Genomic DNA, 19,316 nt, shown 5'->3' on the forward strand with positions numbered 1-19,316 from the left:
CAAATTCATTTGGACAGGACCTTGCCAACTCTTCAAAACACCAAACTTGGTTTGATATCTAGAGGGATGTCGACAATGCAAAATCATAAATAAAGAGATTTTGGAAAATTGAAGACTTAGCTTCGTCAAAGCCATCAATGTTACCGAAAGATGCGAGCACTCTACTTGGGAATGATCAATACTCAGTTCGCCTCTTGTATACTTCAGGACTCGAATCTCTTGGTAATTCCAATTGCCTTCGTCTGGATTAAAACCCAGCCCAAAAAGCACAGTATTCACCAATTTTACGGGAGTATATCGATCTTTGCCACATGTCTCTTGTTACAAAGGAACTATCGGTACCACAATTCTATTTGCCTCACCATTGCGTACATAAGCAGGAGCGCACGAGCACAAAGCTTCGTGTCGTGTTTGATGGATCTACTTAAATGACTTTGTGCAGAGCCAACAATTCAGCCAAAAATCTTTAAATTTTTCTGCTTCGTTTTCGATTTTTTAAAGTGGCCGTTTGTGGAGATATCTCCAAGATGTACAGTTGCGTGCGTGTTTCGTACCCGGATGACTTTTTGCAGTGTATCGTTTGGCTAAAGAACTCCACTGATGAGTTCAGTTTTTTTAAATCGAACACTGTGACTTATGAAACCAAGCCAGCTGCCTTCTTGGCTATAAGAGCCGTGCATCAGCTCTCTTATCATTTCCAGAATCATTTCCAGTTTGAGCAAAAGTTGTTCGTAGAGATTTCTATGTGGATGATTTAATATCTGGAGGGGACTCAGTTGAGGAGGTGATAGAAATTCGTCGTCAGGGGATGGAGCTACTGTGGGGAGGTCACTTTTCAACCCGTAAATGGTGTCGCATGAGTTAGCAGCTCTTGAAGGAGAGTCTGACTGCGACAATCAGCAGTTAATCGAATTTGACGTTGGATCGGATATCGCTAAAGCATTGGGGTTTGCCTGGGATCCAGCTTCAGATCAAATTATATTTAATTTTTTTCAAATACTGTCCAATCATCAATCCACCAAGTGGATTGCATTGTCAACAATAGCCAAATTCTATGCTCCACTTAGTCTAATAAGCCCAATTGTCACAAAGTCTAAGATATTTCTGCAATCTCTATGGAGTGCTAACGGGGATTGGGATGTCGCATTGCCAGAGCCAATTCTTTCTTCATGGGGGGAGTTACACAGTTATCGGTCGTACAGAACTAAAAATTTCCACGATTTGTAATGCAGCCTGGAGCTTTCGTTGAGTTGCGTAGATTCTGCGATGTTAGCATGTCTGCTTATGGGGCTGCTTATACTTGCGATCGAAGAGTAAGCGAGAATCGAAAGTCCATCTACTCTGTGCCAAGTCAAGAGTAGCTCCACTAAAGGTCTTAACAATTCCAATATTAGAAGTTTCCGCAGCGCAGAGAAATGTTTACATGCAGGACCACAGGCGTTGCTTGCCACATTACGACAAAGGTTCTGCCTGATTGCAGGCCGCAAATTCGTTGCTAGTGTCATCAATAAATGCTTCCGTTGTTTTCGAATGAACGTAATGGGAAACTTGCCAGCAAATCGAGGGCAGCCTAATCCAGCATTTCATACTACAGGAGTGGACTATTGTGGGCCATTCTATCATAAGGCAGAGCCCAGAAACAAGGCACTGCATAAGTTATATATCCGTCTTCGTTTGCTTTTCGACAAAGGCAGCTCATTTGGAAGTTGTTCAGGATCTCACGACGGATGCTTTCATCGCAGCGCTGAGAAGATTCATCAGCCTCCGAGGCAGTCCGCGATCTAAGAACTCTTGCGTATGAGATTTCTGCCATTTCCTAACTCCCATCCACTTTGTCCAATTTCAGAAAATGCTAAAAGTCTTGACATCAGCCTGAGCCTGACATCACTTATTGTTGCGAAGGCCGCTTCAGCAGTTGGCAGCGGGTGACCCAGATGCAACAACACTTCTGGGAGGGATAGAGCTGCGAGTATTTGTCCCTACCGCGTCTAACACAAGGTTGGAATCATGCAGCGTCATCAGCTATAGTCCGGTCTAATCAAGAGAGCCGTCGCCAAATAGATTGCGATGTTGCTGGAACCGTACCTCTTCTGAAGGGGGGAGTATGTTCGGATCAGATCGCTTTTGTAGCTCTATTGGTTATTTCGTAATAATCTGGCGAAACCTGCTGTACGCTGTTATTATTTAATTTGTAAGGATTCCTTAATTTACCTTTCTGAGGAACTCTTTACGATATCTCGGTTCGATATCGGGATCTTCCCTGTCTTTATTGAGTTTTTCTATCTTATTTCTTTTTGCGTCTAGTATATTTAAGGTGGGCTGTCCTGCATATAAAAATATGTGAGCGGGAGTTTGTCCCGTGATTTTATGTTTTGTTTTGTGATTGTCTATCTCAGGATTCTACATAGTATTAATTATTCTTTCTTGTTTTATGAAGACCCCTTTTTTTGAATTATTTAGCTTTAGTTCTACTCCTTCTGTTTCTAACCATTCTGCGCAATCCCAATCTGCTTTTAATAGCTTCGGTTATCTTAACTGATTAAATATGCGCGTCGAGGCGTTTTTGCATTCTAGCCAATCCTTAGTTTTTATCTGCTCTAATGTAGCGAATTTTGAATAAATGCAGTTCAAGTAGTGTTTGCCGTCAGCCGAATAAATGTCTATTACGAATTTATCTCTGCAGAATTCTATACTATTCTATACTACCAAAGTAGTTCTAGTTTAATAATTTCTTAGTTTTTTGATCCCTGGATGCAATAGCTCTGCATGGGACTGAAGGATTAACTACTTGATTTCTGCATATGACTTTTTAAATAGTTTAGTACCTGTGTGGTACTTGGGTTGATAATTTCTCTATAAGCTTCCTGTATTGTTTCGAAATCAGAGTCGCTGTCTATGTATAAAAGAGTGTGTTTATTTACGAAAACTCTATCAAATTTTATGAGTTAGCATTTCATAAGAAATGCGGATTATCTGTTTTTTATAATAATTCTCCCGTTTTCAACATTTCTGGTCCCTTAGTAAAAATTACTTGTCTGTTGTAATTATTTACTGGCTTTTCATTAGTTTCTTGTTATCTTCTTGAGCGCTGTGCTTCCCCTATATTAATCCTGGATATACATATCTGCTACATTCTTTTTTTCTCCTATGACGTATTTAATATCAAAATCGTATTCAACTAGTCTGAACTTCCACCTCGTTAATTTTGCGTAGGGCTCCATCATCTTGTGCAACCAGCAATCTGTGCGAAATGTGGTATGAACTTTCTATAAAAGCCTGTGGGTCCTAAAAAATATTTTATCTCCTTAGGCTTAGTTGGAAGGCGGTAATTTTCTGTTGCTCGTAGTTTTTCCGGATTAGGTCTTATGCCTTCTGGAGAAACTATGTGTCCTAAGAAATACGTGTCGTGTTTTAAGAACACACATTTATCTAAATGGAGTTTTAGATTAGCATTAAATAATGCTTGAAAGACTACTTTAAGGGATTAAAGATGTTCCTCTAAGAAGGCTGAAACAATAATGTCATCTAAGTAAAGCAAACAGATAGCAATGCTGTATAGCTACAGAGTAAACTCGTAGTGCCCTGTCTTAGTTGTGAATTGTGTCTTAGAGATAGACTCGGTGTCCATTTCTATTTGGTGAAACGCTTTAATTAAATAATTTGTAGAAAAATAATTACATCCTCGCAACTTGCTTATCCACATTCGGTATTGGATATTTGTCTGCTATTGTTATCTCATTCAGGTTACGGTAATCTATGTCTATTCTACGAGTATATTTCTTCAGTCCGGAGGCGCCTGCTTTCTTGGGTATTACTACAATGGGGCTGCAATGGGAGGCCAGTAAAGCATGTAATGATCGGGATGATATTGGAGATAATACCCGTAAGGAGGGGGATAGAACTGTTGATAGGCTTGGCCTAATTCTTCTTGGTGATGAGTTGTGTCTTCTGTGCTGAGTTAACGGCAGAATTATTTCCTCTTGACGGAAAGTTGTCCGAAGTTATTCTGGTCGAATACAAATTATTAAATTAAATTAATTATGTAATTCCTATTGTCCAGGGATCTTCTTAGTGGATGGCCTCGGCAGATGATTAGTCCCGTGTTCCTGTAGTTATATAGGAGGGAGTCTTCTTACGTAGACTACGGTGGAGGGCGTGACTTTGTCCCCTTTGCTGGGCACTGGTTTTCTAGATCAGTGTGAATAATTTATATCAAATGTTTTTACGGCAAGTTGCCGGAGTTGCTTGTTCTTTATTTCTAAAGGGCTCGCTTAGGACTGAATACAGAGGAATGGAAAATTACGAATAAACCCTAGCGTCAATGCATCACGCTATAGCTTTGTGGTCGGCAGGCCAACTCAGCATTTCTGCAGCGCAATGCGGTACCCCGGATACGGAGTGCCATATTCCGCTGCTGGTCGTTCTTGGCGCAGAGCGCTGAACTTTATTAACTTTATTTAGGCGCGTCAGCATTCTATATGGATCTACTTAGTTGCTAGGGTATTGGTTGTTAACTTACATATTGTCTGTTAAACGGTCTAAGTTGGTATAACCCAGATCCGTCAGGTTGTGAGTGAGGTTGACGGTGTTGGTATTAGGGAAACAGATTAGGGTTAGTTATGGGCAATTGAGGTGGTATATATGAATGTGGTTTTTCAATTGGTTAATACATAGCGTTGTATGATGATTGGAATGGTGTTGTACGATTATAGTAGTTATTCCTTTGTCTGTGAGTTGCATTGTAACTTTATATTTATTAGCAATCTTAAACTCAGAATTTCGCATTTATTTATTATTAAATGTAGATTTGGCAATCTTAAAATTAAGGTTCCTATTAGTTCGTTATACAAAGTGGATTCTGCGATATTATTTTCTAACTCTAGCTTCCGTCTTCGTTCGGCCTCTTCCGAAAATTCTCGAACGTTACCTGGGAATTGGGTATTCCGGAAATCCTCCAATAAGTCCTCCTTCTCCGTTCGACTTGAACCATGTTCGAGTCGTACAGCATTATTTGCACAGGTGATGCTACTGCCATTTTATTTGATTACAAAATTGTTATTTTTTGGTTGTTGCTGATGTTTCGTAAGTAGAGAATATTTGTATTATTTTTTTTTTGTTGTTGTTGTATAGTTCTAGTTTATTTTGAATTTATTCAAAAATAAAAAAAAAATTCCACTTTATATCCAGATGCAGTTTTTATTTTTACTTCAGTTTTTAATTTCACTTTTTTTATAAAAGGTTATACCTTTTGGTCACTTTATATTCTTAGTTTATAATGAGTTAAAGGAAGTTTTTTTTATAATTTTATGAATCTGATCAACAATACAAATACTTAATATGGTCGGAAACGCTTTCTTCTGGCTGTTCCCTACTTTTCAACGAATCTATTGCCATTTTACTCTTCTAGAAACGGAAATAAAAATTGAGAATTTAGTTTTAAATAAGCATTCAAACTATTTGAAAAGAGTAGGAAAGCTCGCATGATTAGCTCCCTGATTAAGTAATTCTGCGCTTATATGCACACGGTACGTGTGAGATTTTTATTTCCATCGCCAATAGAAATGCCATCAAACTTATATTGGAGTGGGAACAAACAATATATGTAACCCAAAGACCAAGACATTAAAAAAGAACAACAAATTACATGCCAAGAGTTTGAATATTGGTCCCTCCTCAAATTTTCTGCGGCTTAGGCTACCTGGACAAAGATTTTAAGCAACATAACAAATGGTGGGCTTAAAGTTACTCTGCCCGGATGATCAAGCGGCACTGCAGAAAAAAAAAGTACCATATTGTACCTTTGTACTATTCTATGATAATAATAGTAAGGACGACAAAATGTAATGTACTTTGAGGTAAATTGTCCTCCTTTGATGCAAAATCCGCCGTGTTGGAACAGGAGTTTTTATTTAAAAATACATAGGCTAAACATGTGTTCAATTCCATTGTTCCAATATTGTCTTTTACAGACCCGCAATACTTTAATCAATATTATGTATAGCAAATGCTCATCTCAAGCTAACTTTTTAAAAGAAGAAAATGAACACTTTAAAAAATATTGATAATAAAGAAATAATAATCAAGGTAAGAAGCCCATAACATAATGTATTTGCTATAATTGAAAGAAAGTTTAAAAGATTCTTCATTTGGCTATAGATTACATGATTGGAAATTTTAATGACGAACAAACTCTTCGTTCGTCACACAAATATGGATTTCAAAATGCAGATGAATTTCTGTTCGCTATACGAATCATGTCAAAGTTTTACAAGGATGTTTTATTAAAATGTGAAAAAATAACGCAATTTTCGTACATTAGCTCTGAAATGAGCAGGCTTGCAAATCTTGTGCTATCAGCACGTTATTCTGAATTAAAAAGGCATCTCGAGCATTGGGAGTACTTGCAAAATACGAATGTCATAGAATCCTTTGGATGGGACACAAGGTTAATATTAGGAGACAGCTACTTTGGAAAAAATATACAACCATTAACAACATTGGATTTGCGATATCGTCACATAAATAATCAAAAAGAACTGTTTTGCGAAATGAATAATGTAATACTAAACGACTTTATTTATTTACTTGAAAATGTATTAGCCAGATAGCAATCCATATATTGAATGCATATTATTGTTGTTTAAAATTCATTTTTGCTAAAAGTTGTATCTGATTTCTTTCTGATGATTTTTGTTAATTTCTGGCGTCGATGTAAACATTTTACAATAACATTAAAATTTTCAATTAAAAAATAAACTTTTCTTTATATAGTTTTCTTCAGAAAGAAATAACGTTAATTTAACAATTATTACTACTGCATTAGTACCCATCGCTGCTTTTGCCACTACTTTCAAAACCGTTGATGAGGGTAACCTTAACTGCTATTGTTATGCAGCTGCATTTATCAGTTGAATTAACCTGGATGAAAAGATTAAAGCTCTCTGATCTTAGCTCGTTGCACATTGCTCTGCCCATGTGAACTTGGTGATAGAGCTGACAACAATAACAATTTCATTTTAAAATCGATGCTTTTGGATGAGAGTAAAATGGATTGCTTTGTTGCAGTTGGTAGCACGATGTAACGGTGGTTTTCGAGGCGCCCCCAATGGGAAACCTGCTGAGCGATTTGGCCGTTTGAGTTAATCCCGGTTCGCTCAGGGATCGTAGCCACCACTAATGAGCTTGACAGTTGCAACTAAGGCTACTAAAATTATTATTATTAATATTAATTATTATTAATTTGTGCTGTGGAGTAATCGCACCAAGTTTAGTTACTTTTTTTTAGTCTGCCAGTCCATTTATATCTTTTAAAATAACAATTTCCAATGTACGCGGACTAATAATATCGTTGGTATTCCTAGATAGATGTAATCCACATCACGTAATCCACATTACGTAAAAATCACGTAACATAATATGGTCAAAACTATAGCTTTTTTCTAGCTGTGAGCAAACTCCTGTGTGTGTTCTTCCTTTAAATAAAGATGCAAGCGGTTAGCATTACCTTGAAGATAAGGAATGTCGTGCAGTGGAAAATTCCCGTACTTAAGATCTTTTCCCATGTCTGCGGAACATAAAGCCACTGCGTTGGTCTATGAATTCTGCCAAAACACTTCCGCATTTGGATTCTGTTCCAGATGTTCCATATCTTTCAGATATCTACATATGTATGTAAATCTAACGCTCAAGCGTTGTTTACTTTTAGATATAGCCAGACAAATGTTTGACAATACATTGCAGCAGCAAGGCTACATTTTCAATAGTAATTGTCTAAATTTAACGTATTTTGACTTTTCGCTTCTAATACATATCTTGAAGTACATTTTTCTTTTAAAATATAACGATATAGGCGACTGTACATATTCTTTCTTTTTTATAAAATTGTATTCTTTATTTTTTTTGTATCTTAACTGTTAAAATGTATACTACTGACAACAGACCTGGTCAGTGCTTGCATTCTTTGTCTAACAGCATATTTCTGTATGAAATATGTATATGTCGGTGAATGCAATATTCTTATTCAGAGGAAATACTTCTGTATTTCTTAGTATTTTCATCATTTGATTTGCTTGTGGGTCTGTTCCTTCGTTTTTCGAGGAACCATTGGAGCAAGGCGACAGTAGCGCGCTGCAAGGATGGCCACAAATGCGGCGCGACATTGTCGTCGAGTGCGGTTCGAGGAATCTTATAAAAAGAGGCAGTTAGGGGACGATCAGTTAGTCTTCGTTGATCGTCGCTGCAATACAGATCGAAACGCGCTTTGCCCAAATGGAACAGAATTCAACATCAGAAGTGGGATCTGGCCCTCTATCTTCATCAGCAGATGGACAATGACGTACCATATTAAAACTACAAAATAAAAACTTAATCGAACTAGTGCAGGCCATACAAAAATGACTCCTGACTCAGTGCAAAGTAAACCGGTTCAACTTCCCAAATATAACCCAGACAAGACCGGCGCCATCGCCTCTTTGTGGTGTACTACCGTCGAAATTATTTTGAAAGAATATCCATTAAAAGGCACTTCGTTGGTAGTGACCTTAAGTTCGGCATTAGAGGGTAGCGCTTCGCAATGGCTATCCCAAGTGTGTTACGCTGATATAACCTGACTTGAATTTAAGAAGTTATTTATACAACTTTTTGATACAATGGAAACACTATGTTTTTAAATATGCTGACAAAACGACCGACTGATGGCGAATGTCTCACAATCCATGCAAGCCGTATGATCACAGTACTTACAACGAAGTGGCGCGAAATGGAAACGGAGGAAATTGCTGTATCCGTGACTCTTGCATTGCCGATAAGCTTTGATAGCCGACTGCAGCGTTTAACTTTCACATGGAATATTCAATCCAGAAGCGATCTGGAGTCCGAATTAAGGTCTTCACTTTTAATAAAAGGAAAGCTGAGGCTCATCCTAAACGACAAAAGCAATTGTCGATGGAGTGTCATTTTTGCGGAAAATTTTGACATAAAATGTTTGAATGCAGACTCCGGAAACAACAACAACACCTTGCGAATGCAATGAACAACATGGCCGATACGACGAACATCAACGTGGAAAAGCGAATGTAACTTGATAAAAATGCGGAGACCGCAGAAACAATGTACGCAGAAGGAAGAAGACATAATTGTCATAATTGACATTGCAGTACATAAGCGATATATGAACCATTTTGAAGTCACCTTTGATTCCGCAGCAGAATGTCCACTGATGAAAGAAAACCTAAAGAAGTAACTCCCTCGACGGCATACTTTTTTACTAATTCTACCGTTAAGTTGTCAGCGTAGAAATTATCCAGTTGATTTTGTAATAAAAATTGACGATGTAAGCGGTCGACAATATTTCCACGAGGGAGTCAAACGGGGAAGTATTTTAAATTGCAATAATTATTTGCCAATCCAAAGGGGGCCCATTGATCCACCATTATGCAATATTTCATCCCGTTTCCTTCGAAGAGGTCGATTGTATAATAATTCCACGTTAGGGCATTTTCATAGATATTTTCCTCTTGGTTTTTCTTTAGGCTGTTTCACTAATTCCATATCCTTCATTCCATATCATTATTTGCATTGTCTTCTTCGACATTTACCTTCCAGTTTTCTTCTTGTAAAAGGTATTGAGGATAAACTCTGAAACGTCCTCGTCAATTTCCTCCTGGTCCTCTGGTATGTAATTTTCTTCATGTTTCTCATTATGATCCGGGGCAGCAAATGTAGCTATTCTGGTGAGCAGATTCTTTTCGTTCCCGTAGCTCGAAAGTAAGTCTCGTTTTTCGTCTTCTCCTGAGGATTGGCTTAGTGCGACAATCAGCACAGATTTTATAGTTTCCGCAAAACTGTCCTTTGTCTCACACATTGTTGCTAGACCAATGCATCTTACTCAACCTCCAGTGGAAAATGTCCTGATTTCGATATAAATCTGCTCAGCCAAAACTGTATGCTCGCTGTATCATGTTTAGCATCTGTTTTTTTATACCAAATTGTGATGGAGGGTGACGACAGCATATTTTCAGTTTTTCAGATGCATCTGAAAAACTGAAAATATGCTGTCGTCACCCTCCATCACAATTTGGTATAAAAAAACATAACTTGAGTCGCCGTTTGGTTTTTAAATGGGTAACACAACGCTTCCAGTTGTGAATGTAATGATGAAACTGGATCACGATCCTTGGTGATTCCTAGGTGCCTGTTGATTGCCTCTTTACGAAGTTTTCGAAGAGTCGGTAACTTTGGGATGAAACTTGGTTCTGGGTCGTCATCATTCATATTGTCGGTGGCTTCCTTCCTCCACAATGCAGCTTTTTTTTAAAAACAATTCGTTCCCAATTTCAAGTCGTCTGGATCCAGTGCACCTTCTTATTTTATTATGGGGAATACCTCGTGTGTCCGGTACCGAAACGGATATCGATATGCCGCAATGTTCATCTGGTTTCACAAGGCAATGTCCCTTTAAAATTGAGCTGCACTCATTGCAATAGCTTTCAATTCTAAGCCAGATGTTATATACTTCGTCGGAAAGTATTGCTTTTTGAAGTTAAATGCACACGGAAGGGGAACTTTTTCGTATATTAGCTTGGCTATTATATCCGTCCAGTTACGTTGCAGATAGCTCTTTGACCTCAATTCCGTTTTTTATTCCATTTTAGGAGCAATCGATTTCCACAATTCCTGGTCTAATTCCAGGGTAATATATAAAATAGGCAATGGTCCATTTTTAGAAGCTTCTATGATCTGCAACTCTGGGTCATCATCTGGAGATGTGCTATTTAAAGTATTATTATTGTCAGTGCTATCCAGCTGCTTAATGCCACATCGTTCTTTCACCACCGTTATATTGCCATTCCGATTGATTCTGGCGTAGAAATTTAGCGTCTTCGCGCTGATTGTTCCTTGCAATTTTTTACCAATATCAGTCCAAACATTATCGCTTCTTGGCTTAAGAGTTCCAGTCTCCGTAAAAATATTCCCGCTGCAAAATGCATCCACTAAGGCAGCGACATCGACATGAGGTTTGGTCGGCATCCTTTCAATAAAATTTATTCCTTTTATGCAGTAAAAAAAAAATTGATTAGCACTTTTCACAATTGCACTGCAAATGTAAAAAGGAATACGCGAAAAAAAAAAAAAATTATGTCGGCGTTGCCACCGCCATCGACATAAACAAAAATAAGCTGCCATCAGTTATAAAATGTTTTCATTTTTGCATCTCATAATTTGTACGGAAATCCCTCTCTTTCTCTTTCTTACCCCCAAGAAACGATCAAACACCGAAGGTGCCTTGCATATAATCAACATGTACATATAAATAAAACACACATACACATTTTCGCTATTTTCTGCTATCTGCACTGAAAAAATCAAATTGACTAAAAAATGAAAATACATATTTTTAGTGTTTATAAAAGCTCCAATTTATGTTTAATATGGTTAAGCAAACACATATTTGTTTTTAAATAATACATTTGTTTCTGGGTTGTACGTATGTAAACCAATTTGCTAGCAACGAAAGTATGACTGCTTTTCAGTCGGACGGCAACTTAACGGTTAAGCATGTGAAATTGTTGTTGCTCATCATAAAGAACTAGTGAAGAAGAAGCAGAATACACAATATTATTTTTGTAATATGTACGTATGCATGTATAGTCAATGCGGCAAGTAACACGTGTGCGTATGCATGTGTTCTGTAGGCAGATCCTAAAGCGAGTGAGTTGGCGCCACAACTTACTGAAAGTAAGTTTTAATTGAAAATAATTTTTTTTAAGGATAAAAACAATTTTTTAAGTGCGGGCAAACGATAAAAATCATTTGTAAAGGGCAAACGATTTTGTTTGAAAATATTTAGTTTTAAGGACAAACGAAAATATTTTTTTTTAAAGGGTGGGCAAACGATAAAAATCATTTTTAAAGCGTGGGCAAACGATTTTGATTGAAAATAATTAGTTTTGAGGTATGGAAAATTCTTAATTCTTTAAGGGCTTATATTTTCTAAACTAAAAGTTTTTTTCAAAATTCTAAAGGGTGGACAATCGTGGGCAAACGAAGTTATTGCGATTTAAAAAAAAAAGTTCAAAAAAGTCAACTTTTTGATTTTCGAAAATTTTCGAAATTTCATATCTTCAAAACTGGACGTGGGCAAAAGAAACACACCAGCCGCAATGTTTTTAAATATGCTGACAAAACGACCGACTGATGGCGAATGTCTCGCAATCCATGCAAGCCGTATGATCACAGAGCTTACAATGGCCCGAAATGGAAACGGAAGAAATTGCTGTATCCGTGACTCTTGCATTACCGGTAAGCTTTGATAGCCGACTGCAGCGCTTAACTTTCACATCGAATATTCAATCCAGAAGCGATCTGCAGTCCGAATTAAAAGCGTTCACTTTTAATAAAATGAAAAGTGGCTTTGTGGAGCTAGAATCTAAGCTCATCCGAAACAACAAAAGCAATTATCGATGGAGTGTCATTTTTGCGGAAAACTTTGACATAAAATGTTTGAATGCAGACTCCGGAAACAACAACAACACCTTGCGAATGCAATGAACAACATGGCCGATACGACGAACATCAACGTGGAAAAGCGAATGTAACTTGATAAAAATGCGGAGACCGCAGAAACAATGTACGCAGAAGGAAGAAGACATAATTGTCATAAGCGATATATGAACCATTTTGAAGTCACCTTTGATTCCGCAGCAGAATGTCCACTGATGAAAGAAAACCTAAAGAAGTAACTCCCTCGACGGCATACTTTTTTACCAATTCTACCGTTAAGTTGTCAGCGTAGAAATTATCCAGTTGATTTTGTAATAAAAATTGACGATGTAAGCGGTCGACAATATTTCCACGAGGGAGTCAAACGGGGAAGTATTTTAAATTGCAATAATTATTTGCCAATCCAAAGGGGGCCCATTGATCCACCATTATGCAATATTTCATCCCGTTTCCTTCGAAGAGGTCGATTGTATTATAATTCCACGTTAGGGCATTTTCATAGATATTTTCCTCTTGGTTTTTCTTTAGGCTGTTTCACTAATTCCATATCCTTCATTCCATATCATTATTTGCATTGTCTTCTTCGACATTTACCTTCCAGTTTTCTTCTTGTAAAAGGTTTTCCACTTCGCTTTCTTAAAGGATTTCCTCCAGGAATTCCTTGGTTTCCAAACGGCACGGGAAATAAGGATTTGGCCGACAGCGGACAGAATTGCATTTTAACGTTTCTTCTTCGGCAGCGTTTTGAATATTGAGGATAAACTCTGAAACGTCCTCGTCAATTTCCTCCTGGTCCTCTGGTATGTAATTTTCTTCATGTTTCTCAGGAAATGTAGCTATTCTGGTGAGCAGATTCTTTTCGTTCCCGTAGCTCGAAAGAAAGTCTCGTTTTTCGTCTTCTCCTGAGGATTGGCTTAGTGCGACAATCAGCACAGATTTTATAGTTTCCGCAAAACTGTCCTTTGTCTCACACGTTGTTGCTAGACCAATGCATCTTACTCAACCTCCAGTGGAAAATGTCCTGATTTCGATATAAATCTGCTCAGCCAAAACTGTATGCTCGCTGTATCATGTTTAGTCGACAGCATCTGAAAAACTGAAAATATGCTGTCGTCACCCTCCATCACAATTTGGTATAAAAAAACATAACTTGAGTCGCCGTTTGGTTTTTAAATGGGTAACACAACGCTTCCAGTTGTGAATGTAATGATGAAACTGGATCACGATCCTTGGTGATTCCTAGGTGCCTGTTGATTGCCTCTTTACGAAGTTTTCGAAGAGTCGGTAACTTTGGGATGAAACTTGGTTCTGGGTCGTCATCATTCATATTGTCGGTGGCTTCCTTCCTCCACAATGCAGCTTTTTTTAAAAACAATTCGTTCCCAATTTCAAGTCGTCTGGATCCAGTGCACCTTCTTATTTTATTATGGGGAATACCTCGTGTGTCGAGTACCGAAACGGATATCGATATGCCGCAATGTTCATCTGGTTTCACAAGGCAATGTCCCTTTAAAATTGAGCTGCACTCATTGCAATAGCTTTCAATTCTAAGCCAGATGTTATATACTTCGTCGGAAAGTATTGCTTTTTGAAGTTAAATGCACACGGAAGGGGAACTTTTTCGTATATTAGCTTGGCTATTATATCCGTCCAGTTACGTTGCAGATAGCTCTTTGACCTCAATTCCGTTTTTTATTCCATTTTAGGAGCAATCGATTTCCACAATTCCTGGTCTAATTCCAGGGTAATATATAAAAAAGGCAATGGTCCATTTTTAGAAGCTTCTATGATCTGCAACTCTGGGTCATCATCTGGAGATGTGCTATTTAAAGTATTATTATTGTCAGTGCTATCCAGCTGCTTAATGCCACATCGTTCTTTCACCACCGTTATATTGCCATTCCGATTGATTCTGGCGTAGAAATTTAGCGTCTTCGCGCTGATTGTTCCTTGCAATTTTTTACTAATATCAGTCCAAACATTATCGCTTCTTGGCTTAAGAGTTCCAGTCTCCGTAAAAATATTCCCGCTGCAAAATGCATCCACTAAGGCAGCGACATCGACATGAGGTTTGGTCGGCATCCTTTCAATAAAATTTATTCCTTTTATGCAGTAAAAAAAAATTGTCCACTGACTTACACGTTTTACACTAATGTTTGATTAGCACTTTTCACAATTGCACTGCAAATGTAAAAAGGAATACGCGAAAAAAAAAAAAAATTATGTCGGCGTTGCCACCGCCATCGACATAAACAAAAATAAGCTGCCATCAGTTATAAAATGTTTTCATTTTTGCATCTCATAATTTGTACGGAAATCCCTCTCTTTCTCTTTCTTACCCCCAAGAAACGATCAAACACCGAAGGTGCCTTGCATATAACCAACATGTACATATAAATAAAACACACATACACATTTTCGCTATTTTCTGCTATCTGCACTGAAAAAATCAAATTGACTAAAAAATGAAAATACATATTTTTAGTGCTTATAAAAGCTCCAATTTATGTTTAATATGGTTAAGCAAACACATATTTGTTTTTAAATAATACATTTGTTTCTGGGTTGTACGTATGTAAACCAATTTGCTAGCAACGAAAGTATGACTGCTTTTCAGTCGGACGGCAACTTAACGGTTAAGCATGTGAAATTGTTGTTGCTCATCATAAAGAACTAGTGAAGAAGAAGCAGAATACACAATATTATTTTTGTAATATGTACGTATGCATGTATAGTCAATGCGGCAAGTAACACGTGTGCGTATGCATGTGTTCTGTAGGCAGATCCTAAAGCGAGTGAGTTGGCGCCACAACTTACTGAAAGTAAGTTTTAATTGAAAATAATTTTTTTTAGGGATAAAAACAATTTTTTAAGTGCGGGCAAACGATAAAAATCATTTGTAAAGGGCAAACGATTTTGTTTGAAAATATTTAGTTTTAAGGACAAACGAAAATATTTTTTTTAAAGGGTGGGCAAACGATAAAAATCATTTTTAAAGCGTGGGCAAACGATTTTGATTGAAAATAATTAGTTTTGAGGTATGGAAAATTCTTAATTCTTTAAGGGCTTATATTTTCTAAACTAAAAGTTTTTTTCAAAATTCTAAAGGGTGAACAATCGTGGGCAAACGAAGTCATTGCGATTTAAAAAAAAAAGTTCAAAAAAGTCAACTTTTTGATTTTCGAAAATTTTCGAAATTTCATATCTTTAAAACTGGACGTGGGCAAAAGAAACACACCAGCCGCAATGTTTTTAAATATGCTGACAAAACGACCGACTGATGGCGAATGTCTCGCAATCCATGCAAGCCGTATGATCACAGAGCTTACAATGGCCCGAAATGGAAACGGAAGAAATTGCTGTATCCGTGACTCTTGCATTACCGGTAAGCTTTGATAGCCGACTGCAGCGCTTAACTTTCACATCGAATATTCAATCCAGAAGCGATCTGCAGTCCGAATTAAAAGCGTGCACTTTTAATAAAATGAAAAGTGGCTTTGTGGAGCAAGAATCTAAGCTCATCCGAAACAACAAAAGCAATTATCGATGGAGTGTCATTTTTGCGGAAAACTTTGACATAAAATGTTTGAATGCAGACTCCGGAAACAACAACAACACCTTGCGAATGCAATGAACAACATGGCCGATACGACGAACATCAACGTGGAAAAGCGAATGTAACTTGATAAAAATGCGGAGACCGCAGAAACAATGTACGCAGAAGGAAGAAGACATAATTGTCATAATTGACATTGCAGTACATAAGCGATATATGAACCATTTTGAAGTCACCTTTGATTCCGCAGCAGAATGTCCACTGATGAAAGAAAACCTAAAGAAGTAACTCCCTCGACGGCATACTTTTTTACCAATTCTACCGTTAAGTTGTCAGCGTAGAAATTATCCAGTTGATTTTGTAATAAAAATTGACGATGTAAGCGGTCGACAATATTTCCACGAGGGAGTCAAACGGGGAAGTATTTTAAATTGCAATAATTATTTGCCAATCCAAAGGGGGCCCATTGATCCACCATTATGCAATATTTCATCCCGTTTCCTTCGAAGAGGTCGATTGTATAATAATTCCACGTTAGGGCATTTTCATAGATATTTTCCTCTTGGTTTTTCTTTAGGCTGTTTCACTAATTCCATATCCTTCATTCCATATCATTATTTGCATTGTCTTCTTCGACATTTACCTTCCAGTTTTCTTCTTGTAAAAGGTTTTCCACTTCGCTTTCTTAAAGGATTTCCTCCAGGAATTCCTTGGTTTCCAAACGGCACGGGAAATAAGGATTTGGCCGACAGCGGACAGAATTGCATTTTAACGTTTCTTCTTCGGCAGCGTTTTGAATATTGAGGATAAAATCTGAAACGTCCTCGTCAATTTCCTCCTGGTCCTCTGGTATGTAATTTTCTTCATGTTTCTCAGCAAATGTAGCTATTCTGGTGAGCAGATTCTTTTCGTTCCCGTAGCTCGAAAGAAAGTCTCGTTTTTCGTCTTCTCCTGAGGATTGGCTTAGTGCGACAATCAGCACTGATTTTATAGTTTCCGCAAAACTATCCTTTGTCTCACACGTTGTTGCTAGACCAATGCATCTTACTCAACCTCCAGTGGAAAATGTCCTGATTTCGATATAAATCTGCTAAGCCAAAACTGTATGCTCGCTGTATCATGTTTAGTCGACAGCATCTGAAAAACTGAAAATATGCTGTCGTCACCCTCCATCACAATTTGGTATAAAAAAACATAACTTGAGTCGCCGTTTGGTTTTTAAATGGGTAACACAACGCTTCCAGTTGTGAATGTAATGATGAAACTGGATCACGATCCTTGGTGATTCCTAGGTGCCTGTTGGTTGCCTCTTTACGAAGTTTTCGAAGAGTCGGTAACTTTGGGATGAAACTTGGTTCTGGGTCGTCATCATTCATATTGTCGGTGGCTTCCTTCCTCCACAATGCAGCTTTTTTTTAAAAACAATTCGTTCCCAATTTCAAGTCGTCTGGATCCAGTGCACCTTCTTATTTTATTATGGGGAATACCTCGTGTGTCCGGTACCGAAACGGATATCGATAAGCCGCAATGTTCATCTGGTTTCACAAGGCAATGTCCCTTTAAAATTGAGCTGCACTCATTGCAATAGCTTTCAATTCTAAGCCAGATGTTATATACTTCGTCGGAAAGTATTGCTTTTTGAAGTTAAATGCACACGGAAGGGGAACTTTTTCGTATATTAGCTTGGCTATTATATCCGTCCAGTTACGTTGCAGATAGCTCTTTGACCTCAATTCCGTTTTTTGGTCCATTTTAGGAGCAATCGATTTCCACAATTCCTGGTCTAATTCCAGGGTAATATATAAAATAGGCAATGGTCCATTTTTAGAAGCTTCTATGATCTGCAACTCTGGGTCATCATCTGGAGATGTGCTATTTAAAGTGTTATTATTGTCAGTGCTATCCAGCTGCTTAATGCCACATCGTTCTTTCAACACCGTTATATTGCCATTCCGATTGATTCTGGCGTAGAAATTTAGCGTCTTCGCGCTGATTGTTCCTTGCAATTTTTTACTAATATCAGTCCAAACATTATCGCTTCTTGGCTTAAGAGTTCCAGTCTCCGTAAAAATATTCCCGCTGCAAAATGCATCCACTAAGGCAGCCACATCGACATGAGGTTTGGTCGGCATCCTTTCAATAAAATTTATTCCTTTTATGCAGTAAAAAAAAATTGTCCACTGACTTACACGTTTTACACTAATGTTTGATTAGCACTTTTCACAATTGCACTGCAAATGTAAAAGGGAATACGCGAAAAAAAAAAAAAATTATGTCGGCGTTGCCACCGCCATCGACATAAACAAAAATAAGCTGCCATCAGATATAAAATGTTTTCATTTTTGCATCTCATAATTTGTACGGAAATCCCTCTCTTTCTCTTTCTTACCCCCAAGAAACGATCAAACACCGAAGGTGCCTTGCATATAACCAACATGTACATATAAATAAAACACACATACACATTTTCGCTATTTTCTGCTATCTGCACTGAAAAAATCAAATTGACTAAAAAATGAAAATACATATTTTTAGTGCTTATAAAAACTCCAATTTATGTTTAATATGGTTAAGCAAACACATATTTGTTTTTAAATAATACATTTTTTTCTGGGTTGTACGTATGTAAACCAATTTGCTAGCAACGAAAGTATGACTGCTTTTCAGTCGGACGGCAACTTAACGGTTAAGCATGTGAAATTGTTGTTGCTCATCATAAAGAACTAGTGAAGAAGAAGCAGAATACACAATATTGTTTTTGTAATATGTACGTATGCATGTATAGTCAATGCGGCAAGTAACACGTGTGCGTATGCATGTGTTCTGTAGGCAGATCCTAAAGCGAGTGAGTTGGCGCCACAACTTACTGAAAGTAAGTTTTAATTGAAAATAATTTTTTTTAAGGATAAAAACAATTTTTTAAGTGCGGGCAAACGATAAAAATCATTTGTAAAGGGCAAACGATTTTGTTTGAAAATATTTAGTTTTAAGGACAAACGAAAATATTTTTTTTTAAAGGATGGGCAAACGATAAAAATCATTTTCAAAGCGTGGGCAAACGATTTCGATTGAAAATAATTAGTTTTGAGGTATGGAAAATTCTTAATTCTTTAAGGGCTTTTATTTTCTAAACTAAAAGTTTTTTTCAAAATTCTAAAGGGTGGACAATCGTGGGCAAACGAAGTTATTGCAATTTAAAAAAAAAAGTTCAAAAAAGTCAACTTTTTGATTTTCGAAAATTTTCGAAATTTCATATCTT

At 37.4% G+C, this 19,316-nt stretch overlaps 1 protein-coding gene and 1 long non-coding RNA gene across 7 annotated transcripts; one reads left to right on the forward strand and one right to left on the reverse strand.

Moving 5' to 3' along the window:
* Positions 1-5,945: 5,945 nt before the first annotated feature.
* Positions 5,946-6,708, forward strand: LOC26526993. 3 transcript variants are annotated; one of them, XM_015157407.2, is made up of 2 exons: positions 5,946-6,084; positions 6,138-6,708. In XM_015157407.2, exons 1-2 carry the CDS (start codon positions 6,040-6,042, stop codon positions 6,606-6,608), a joined length of 516 nt encoding a protein of 171 aa, XP_015012893.1. In that variant the 5' UTR covers positions 5,946-6,039; the 3' UTR covers positions 6,609-6,708. The 3 variants fall into 3 exon arrangements, with proteins under 3 accessions (XP_015012893.1, XP_015012892.1, XP_026838686.1); XM_015157406.2 differs by having other exon boundaries at positions 5,982-6,084; positions 6,157-6,708; XM_026982885.1 differs by having other exon boundaries at positions 5,992-6,084; positions 6,130-6,708.
* A 246-nt stretch (positions 6,709-6,954) lies between these two features.
* LOC113564618 lies at positions 6,955-8,005 on the reverse strand. 4 transcript variants are annotated; one of them, XR_003408146.1, is made up of 3 exons: positions 7,546-8,005; positions 7,263-7,472; positions 6,955-7,201 (listed from the first exon to the last, which is right to left on the reverse strand). It is a non-coding gene; the product is annotated as an uncharacterized LOC113564618 (long non-coding RNA). The 4 variants fall into 4 exon arrangements; XR_003408145.1 differs by having other exon boundaries at positions 6,955-7,204; XR_003408147.1 differs by having other exon boundaries at positions 7,276-7,472; positions 7,546-8,002.
* Between the last annotated feature and the right edge of the window lie 11,311 nt (positions 8,006-19,316).

Source organism: Drosophila erecta, unplaced genomic scaffold, assembly GCF_003286155.1.
Source record: "Drosophila erecta strain 14021-0224.00,06,07 unplaced genomic scaffold, DereRS2 tig00000246-arrow-arrow-pilon, whole genome shotgun sequence".
Taxonomy (NCBI): Eukaryota; Metazoa; Arthropoda; class Insecta; order Diptera; family Drosophilidae; genus Drosophila; species Drosophila erecta.

Excerpts from the sequence above, each read along its gene's own strand:
- LOC26526993 (XM_015157407.2), top strand. The coding sequence starts at position 6,040 with ATGAACACTTTAAAAAATATTGATAATAAAGAAATAATAATCAAG. Across the intron at positions 6,085-6,137 it reads ATAAAGAAATAATAATCAAG|ATTCTTCATTTGGCTATAGA; the intron begins GTAAGAAGCCCA and ends AAAGTTTAAAAG.